This window comes from Ahaetulla prasina, chromosome 4 (assembly GCF_028640845.1).
Source record: "Ahaetulla prasina isolate Xishuangbanna chromosome 4, ASM2864084v1, whole genome shotgun sequence".
Taxonomy (NCBI): Eukaryota; Metazoa; Chordata; class Lepidosauria; order Squamata; family Colubridae; genus Ahaetulla; species Ahaetulla prasina.
This window is the reverse complement of record NC_080542.1, coordinates 17,757,939-17,766,218: the sequence shown is the minus strand read 5'-3', so window position 1 is coordinate 17,766,218 and position 8,280 is coordinate 17,757,939. Positions and strand designations below refer to the sequence as shown.

Sequence of the window (8,280 nt, the reverse complement as noted above, 5' to 3'; positions counted from 1 at the left end):
TGGTGTCACCCCTTTGATCACAAAGGTGGGGTGCTGTGTCACCTGTATGCTGATGATACACAGCTGTACTTTTCCACCCCTAACCACCACAACGAAGCCGTTGAAGTGATGTCCCGGTGTCTGGAGGCCGTGCGGGATGGGGAAAAACAGGCTCAGACTCAACCCCTCCAAGACTGAGTGGCTGTGGATGCCGGCATCCCGGTATAGTCAGCTGATTCCATCGCTGACCGTAGGGGGCAAGTCATTGGCCCCCACGGAGAGGGTCCACAATCTGGGCATCCTTCTGGATGTACGGCTGTCGTTTGAAGAGCATATGACGGCCATCGCCAGAGGAGCTTTTTATCAGGTTCGCCTGATACATCAGTTGCATCCCTTCTTAGACCAGGATTCCCTATGCACAGTCACTCACACCCTCGTCACTTCCCGCCTGGACTACTGCAACGCTGTCTACATGGGGCTCCCCTTGAAGAGCACCCGGAGGCTCCAACTGGTTCAGAATGCGGCCGTGCGGGTGATAGAGGGAGCAACTCGAGGCTCCCATATAACACCTCTCCTGCGCAGGCTGCACTGGCTTCCGGTGGTCTTCCGGGTGCAATTCAAGGTGTTGGTTACTACCTTTAAAGCGCTCCATGGCATAGGACCGGGTTATTTACGGGACCGTCTGCTGCTACTAGTAGCCTCCCATCGACCAGTACGCTCCCATAGGGAGGGTCTCCTCAGGGTGCCGTCGGCCAGACAATGTCCAGGGGGAGGGCCTTCTCTGTGAGGACTCCAGCCCTCTGGAACAAGCTACCTCCAGGGATTCGCCAACTCCCTGACCTCCGGACCTTCCGACGCGAGCTGAAGACGTTTTTGTTCCATCGCGCAGGACTGGCCTAATAGTTTTAATGGGGGTTTTTATTGGATTTTTTATAGTTCTTAGCCAAATTTGAATTAGTCTTTTAAATATGTTTTTAATTTTTGTATCTGTTGTTTTATTATGGCTGTAAACTGCCCTGAGTCCTTTGGGAGAAGGGCGGTATAGAAATTAAAATAATAAATAAACAAACAAACAAACAAAATTTGGGGGGGGCAGGCACCAGGGGGCCTCTGGTGGCTCAACAGGCTAATGCAGTCTGTTATTAACAGCAGCTGCCTGCATTACTGCAGGTTCAAGTCCCACCAGGCCCAAGGTTGACTCAGCCTTCCATCCTTTATAAGATAGGTAAAATGAGGACCCAGATTGTTGGGGGCAATAAGTTGACTTGTATATAATATACAAATAGATGAAGAATATTGCTTGACATAGTGTAAGCCGCCCAGAGTCTTCGGAGAAGGGCGGGATATAAATGCAAAAAAAAAAAAATTAGACAAGAATTAAAGAAAAATTGTTGAGAAATGAACAGATACCCAGGAGGAGGGCCGATTCTGACATCCATTGCCTTACATATAAGTTAGAATCATAGGGCTGGAAGAAACCTTAGAGGTCTTCTAGTCCAACCCACTCCCCAAGGCAGGGGTCCTTATACCATGCTGGACAAATGGTTATCCAATCTTTTCTTGAAAACCTCCAGGCTTTAGTAGTCTATCTTTGAATCCTGTGTCTCAGTCAATGTAGGCAAAAGTGGGGTATCCACAGAAAAACTATACAAATCATGATGGCGGACATAGCTATTTGCTTAAAGGAATGCATGAAAAAGAAGTGTTGGTGCTTCATTTTCAATCATGAGAGGCATCTTGATGTTTTGGGACTCCCTTCTGCTATGATGTCCCTGGGGGCTAACATGTCTTTTCTCCTCTCTCTTCCATTCAGTGCTTTTATTCCTTTCTCCTGAAATATTGGGATGAAACTCTTAGATTTGATGCAGCCAACAAAATTGCTTCCCCCTCCCACCCAACCCCAACACCTATGTTGCCATCCCCTGTTCTTGAATGACAAAAATATCCACAAAAACTTTTTATTGTATTTATATGCTATGGAGAGTTTATTCATATGGTATTTCCATTGTGAAAAAGTCAGGAGAATAGGGTAATGGTGTAGTTGTCTATTCTAAGAAGAAAGATTAGAGAGGAAGGGAGAAGATCTGATCAGAGGCAGTAAAATCAACAGGATGCCGGTATAATTTGCAGTTTTTTTGTAGCTGGTTCCGGATGCATCCCAGCTGCTTTCATCCAGGTGAGTCTACAGCTGGTACTTACAGACGTAAGCATTTTGATTGGCACATACCCCATCGTTCCACAATTTAAAACCTAAAATGCAAAGGATAAGACAGAAGTTAATTCTTAATTCCTCCAGCAGCGGCCTGGAAAATATTGTCCTTCTTTATATTCCATGGAAGTTTTCCACGTGCCCCAATGGAATTACCCACGAAAGGCAAAGCGAATGTTGACCTCCAGAGAATAAATGGAAAAATGAACACAGTTATTGATATTCCACCCCTCCCCAAAAATTGAATTGTCATTATAAAAATAAATCTCCCTCACTTCATCACAGAAAAAGTCCTAGTATTCATGAAAGAGGAGGGGAGGGGAGGGGAGGAGATGGGGTGGGTGGAGAGGAGAGGAGAGGAAGAGAGGAAGGAAGGGGAGGGCAGAAGAGCAGAGGGGGGTGGAGCGGAGGGGAGCAGAGGGGAGAGGAGCGGAGCCATGGGGAGGGGAAGGGAAACAATTGGGGAACTGTGGAACAGTTATCTAGCTTTTCCCTCATGGAAAGCTAATCATTTCTCCTAAAGGCTTTTATTTAAAGAAAGGAGATATTGAGAGTGAGGATATCTTTAGTTTTGAATTATGGAAAATTCCATGAAACATATAGTTTCTATTCCTCTGGTTTATGGGATAACTCTAAGTTAAATAAACAAACCCTTGTTTTCCTGAAGGCCCTGGCTTGAGTACAGGGTTCATCAGGGACCACCGGGTAAGAAGCGTTGACTTACGTGATGAATGTGTCACTTCCACACAGTGTTCATTATTATTACGGTTGTCTGGCTGATGTGCTGACCAGGCTTTGTAATTAAAGGTGGATTCATCAGCCCATCTCCATCGCCTTCTTTGTTGCTGAAAGACAGACCACAATCACATGTTAAGAAGGTAAGTAACCCCTTGGGATCACAAGCTATATCAATTGGCTGGAAGAGTTGCATGGTGGGCAACTTTTAGATACTGACTACAATGAAATTCAAACACTATCCCCAACCTGTCAAGTGACCATTTTTGTAGCACCCATGAACCAAAGTAAAAATAGAGATCATGCACAACTCATGACTGTGAGAGTGGAGGAAATTTTATATATGGTTGCATATAACATTCAGCTCTATGAAATATTGGACTCCAGGGCTGCATTTTATTAAATACTAGCTGAATACCCATCCGCCATTATGAAATTATGTGATCAGGCTTGATAAATCGACAGTTACAGCTTGAAAATTAATGAGTAGTTACGATCGGCCTCTTCTCTTTTCAGCCTTGCCCCACAGAAACCTCTCATCTCCCCTTCTCTCCCTCAGGCTGGCCCCACAGAGGCCTCTCCTCTCCTATCCCCCTTCTCTCTCTCAGGCTGGCCTCACAGAGGCCTCTCTTCTCCTATCCCCTTTCTCTCCCTCAGGCTGGTCCCACTGATCCTCTCCAAACTCCCAACCAGCAGGCTAGATGAGTCACACACTGATCATGCCCAAATGGCAGTTGGAACAGAATTATTTTCAGGTGGGAAATGGGAATGGGAGTGGAAGTAGAACGTCTTAACTCCTTAGCATCAGAGCATGTTAATAATAATATAAGAAATACTAATGCTCTGATGGTCATTTCGAAAAATCCTTTCTAAGTGAGCACCTAGAAGGCAAGAGGTGCCAAATTTCAAGTTTGTGGGCTTTACGGTTCTGGAGGTTTTGTGATGTCACATGAGTGGCATTTCACTTTTAATTTTGGGCTATTGCAACCACTCATCTCCCACCATCCATATTTACGTTAAAAGTAAAAGCAGAAGGCCACTTGCAATGAAGTTTTGTTATTATAGTGTTAGGATGAAATAGTCCCTCCTTCAAAAAAAGGGGGGAGTGAAATACCTAGCACCGCTATTCGGTCGTAATTTAAAATTCGTCTTGTCTTGGCATCACTTCTATCAGTGCAGGATGTAGACCAAGTGAGGCCCTAAGCTAAAGAAAGTTTGGAGGGCCAATTGTTAAAGAGATATACAAACACATCGCTAGACGTTAATAGTAAGGAATGTAAAGTGAAAAATGCAAATTATTTTCAAATGAAGGCATATGCTGATTATATATTTTTCATTTGGGTGGCTTGATCCAGTCATAGATTGTAATAGATATAAATAAGAAAAAAATAGAGATAAGAGCAAAAGGAAAAATAAATAAATAAATAAATCTCTTCATCCCACATCCCACCATATATCTATGCGGAAATAATAAAGCTTCATGATTCAATCTTAATGAGTTGGTAGGGTTTTTTTCCCCCCTTCAGTTATTAAACATCAACAAAAATTATTATTTAAACAATGGATACACAAGAATTTAATACCTACAGTACGTATAAAATGCCCCATAAATTTCTGAAAGCCAAAAAGAACAAATTCTGAAAATGGTTCAGATTGCATAATCCTCAAATATAGCTTAATTGGCTTAATTGGGCCTAAACCCAGCACTGACTGCAGTTATGAGCATCAACAAACAACTTCAGGTTTCCTAGCAATATATTAACCACAGCAAGCAGCTCACCAAAAATTAGAGAAGTGGCTGTGTAAAATGACTACGTAAAGAATGCAATGAAAAAAAAGAAAGAAAGAAATGACAGACTCACCCCAGAGGTATCATGTAGTCCCATCCAGACATTGCTACGTACTCGCTGCTTATCTCTGATGTATGCAGACACAAGTGCAGACTCTTGGATGCTGAGGATAGAGGCAAGATGACATCCAGGACCAAAACTCTGGCACTCCAACTAGAAACAGAAGCAGGACAAGAAGATGGCTCACGAGTGGTATTCTTGCAGACTTTAAACATTCCACATCTCCAGTTGTGTAATTTTGGTTTCCCAAGAAACCTTTCACTACACCCGGACTGGTGAAAAATAGCTCTTACCTCAGCAGCATCCCAACTTAGTTTCTCATCAAAATAGCCATAGCAGTTCCCCTGTTTCTGCAGCCAGCCTCTTGTGCATGATGCAGCCCTGACTTCACGGAGGTAAAAGGAGGGGAAAAAATGTAACTAAATAGAATCATTTTCAGATATTCCTGAATGGGGAGTGATGGCTCAGTGGTTAAAGGTGCTGAGCTTATCAGCTGGAAAGCTGACAGTCCAGGTTTGAGACCTGAGCACCGCAAAACAGGGTAAACTCCCATTTCTGCTACAGCTCTTGCCCACCTAGCGGTTTGAAAGCATGAAAATGCAAGTAGATTAATAGGTACCATTTAGGTGGCATGGAAAATATCTTCGGACAACGCTGCCTCCCTCTGTGAAGAAACAGAGATGAAAACCGTGCCCTGGAGTCAGATAAACTGGACAGGGGAAACCTTTACTCTTTTTTTATTCCTGAATGGAATCTCTTCAGCTGGGAGTAGCCATGATTGGAAGGGTTGAAGGAGACTATCTGCTGAATTATCCATGGACTTCACCAATTATGAAGGCAAATACTGTTTCTGGTTTGGGGGATAAGATTTTAAGGGGAGGAAAAAGACTATAGGGACACAAAATACTTCCACTTCCTCCTTGCCAAGCCTGAAAATGGTCCAGGATCTATTTTTTAGACCAATGTCAAGATACTGTAGGGGCTTGAAAGAACGTTAGTGGCCAAAAGGCCTCCTAGTCCTGTGCTCTGCCTTTAACATTGCAAAAATCTCAAACGGACAACCCCATATGACTAAAACCATGTCGTATTGGAGTCATTGGAAAAGATGGCAATATCTGAAGGAGATAATTATTATTACTATTCCTATTCCTATTCCTATTCCGTTAACATGGAAATTAAATTAAGATGTGGAACCTGACAAATCACCCTGCTGAAATATGTTCATTTTATTAGTGCATCTCAGCAGTACAGTTTCAGAAGGCTGGGAGCAGCATAAAAATCCCACCTAACCTGTATAGGACCATAAAAATGTCTGAAGGTAGAGCTTATTTATCCAAGTTGTTTAATTGTTATATTTTCCTTATCACGATTAAATTTGGGGGGGGGGGGGGCTCACCTCCCAAAAAAGGATTGATGATCAAGATTCCAAGGCAACAGAGGGCAATGAACATGGCGAGTCCCATCTTCTGGTTGCCCTTTAGGAGAAAAGAGAAGTAGATGTTACAGAAGAATTAACAGAAATGCATTCATATGCATTTGAGATATGCATTTCTCATATGCATATGAGAAAGAAAGAAAATTTTCAATTTCCATAATTTAATTTTGATCTTTTCTGTTATGGTTTCTAACGTGCAACTCATGAAAAGCTCTATTGCTACTTCCAAAAGCCATCTCCTTATTGCAAAGCTGGATCACTATACAGATAGCAGAGTATCTAACCAACACTTACCAAGAATGCTTTCAGCCTCTCACCTTGGAATGTTCTTCAACTGCGAAGGTTGAGTTGGTGGACAGTTGGACTGATGGATTCTCACTTTCTGAGCAACCATTAAATAGTCTCCAGATACGTCTGGCATGACATCAAGATGGATAAATTTCTTCCTTGTCCACCCTCTTCTTTTCCTTGTAACTGATAGGAAATCAAGTAAAGTTTAATTCCAAAGAAAATTGGTTAATATTTCCTTAGGTAAAGAAAGGAATTATCAAAAATCAACCCATTGATTCTACACCCTGGTGGGAAGCAAACATCATGCTTTATTGATCATTTATCATATTTACTTGATTTCTTTATTCTATTGGTGTTAAGCGTCATGGTTTCTAGCCTATATTATGTCAAACGTTCTAGTCTATGTTATGACAAATATTAACACAGTTGAGAAAGATAACTTTTTGCAGAAACACCAGTCCTTCCCTCAGATTTATTTGCCCTGAGAAAAACATGCTAAACTTCCTTTTTTGTTTTTGTTTTGTAAGTTTTATTAAAAGTTTACAAGGAACATAAAAGCTAACGCAAGCTAATGAAGACCAAAAGAAGCAAAGAAAAAAGAAGGAAGAAAAGACAAAGAGTTGCAGAAAGACCGAACAAAATGAACAGAGAAAAAAAGCTTCCACATTTCATCTACATTCATCTACACTTTCTTTATTTCATCTACATACAGATTTTACCCTGTTGTTCAATTTTCATTATCTTTCCTATTTTCTAACCAATGTAGATGAAATAAAGGAAGATAGATAATATAAAAGTAGAATAAGATAGAATTAAAATATGTATAAATAGTAAGAAAGGACCACTTTGAATAGCTGATAAGAAACAGCGATATATATATAAATGTTGTATGTTTGTCTTGTGTTTTAATGTATTCAAAATAAAAATCTTTTTATAAAAAAAAGAAAGAAAAAAAGCTTCCAATTTCTTCTGCAGCAAATATTATATTTGCAATCTGGACTCTTTATGATTACAGAAAAGGAACTCAATTTTTTTCTGTAGTCTAGTTTTTTCTAATCATGAAAACCACAAATGTTGTTTTTTTTTCCTTTTCCATGCAACAAATCTATAAGGGGTTTCCAGTCCATAAATATAGATATTTTTTCTCTAATCAAAGAAGTTAAATTAGCCATCTCTGCAAATCCCATCATCTTTAAATCCCATCATAAACTGTTTCAACTCCTACCCTCAAAACGACGCTATAGAGCACTGCACACCAGAACAACTAGACACAAGAACAGTTTTTTCCCGAAGGCCATCACTCTGCTAAACAAATAATTCCCTCAACACTGTCAGACTATTTACTGAATCTGCACTACTATTAATCGTTTCATAGTTCCCATCACCAATCTCTTTCCACTTATGACTGTATGACTATAACTTGTTGCTGGCAATCCTTATGATTTATATTGATATATTGACCATCAATTGTGTTGTAAACGTTGTACCTTGATGAACGTATCTTTTCTTTTATGTACACTGAGAGCATATGCACCAAGACAAATTCCTTGTGTGTCCAATCACACTTGGCCAATAAAAAATTCTATTCTATTCTATTCTATCTTTACCACTCCTCCATAATGGATTAACACCAACCCTAATCCACATATCAGCATATAATAAACTCCCTCTACCTTGTTTCCATTTTTGTCAGGTACACAATGCTCATATCAATCTAACTGCTTACTACATCAATTAAATGATGCAGTTTTAACTGCCTGGATCAGTCCTTCCGTTAGTGA

The 8,280-nt window shown here is 40.7% G+C and overlaps 1 protein-coding gene across 1 annotated transcript; it reads right to left on the bottom strand.

Annotated features, from left to right (window-relative positions):
* Positions 1-2,101: 2,101 nt before the first annotated feature.
* Positions 2,102-6,236, bottom strand: LOC131197742 (C-type lectin BpLec-like). The gene is made up of 5 exons (XM_058182184.1): positions 6,170-6,236; positions 5,067-5,158; positions 4,786-4,926; positions 2,913-3,033; positions 2,102-2,229 (listed from the first exon to the last, which is right to left on the bottom strand). The coding sequence occupies exons 1-5, from the start codon at positions 6,234-6,236 to the stop codon at positions 2,162-2,164; spliced, it is 489 nt and encodes a 162-aa protein (XP_058038167.1). The 3' UTR covers positions 2,102-2,161.
* Between the last annotated feature and the right edge of the window lie 2,044 nt (positions 6,237-8,280).

Bases quoted from the DNA above. Each gene is read 5' to 3' on its own strand.
- LOC131197742 (XM_058182184.1), bottom strand. From the start codon at position 6,236: ATGGGACTCGCCATGTTCATTGCCCTCTGTTGCCTTGGAATCTTGATC. The intron at 5,159-6,169 runs GTGAGCCCCCCC...ACCTCCGTGAAG, and splicing joins CATCAATCCTTTTTTGGGAG to TCAGGGCTGCATCATGCACA. The intron at 3,034-4,785 runs GTGAGTCTGTCA...TCTGTCTTTCAG, and splicing joins GACTACATGATACCTCTGGG to CAACAAAGAAGGCGATGGAG.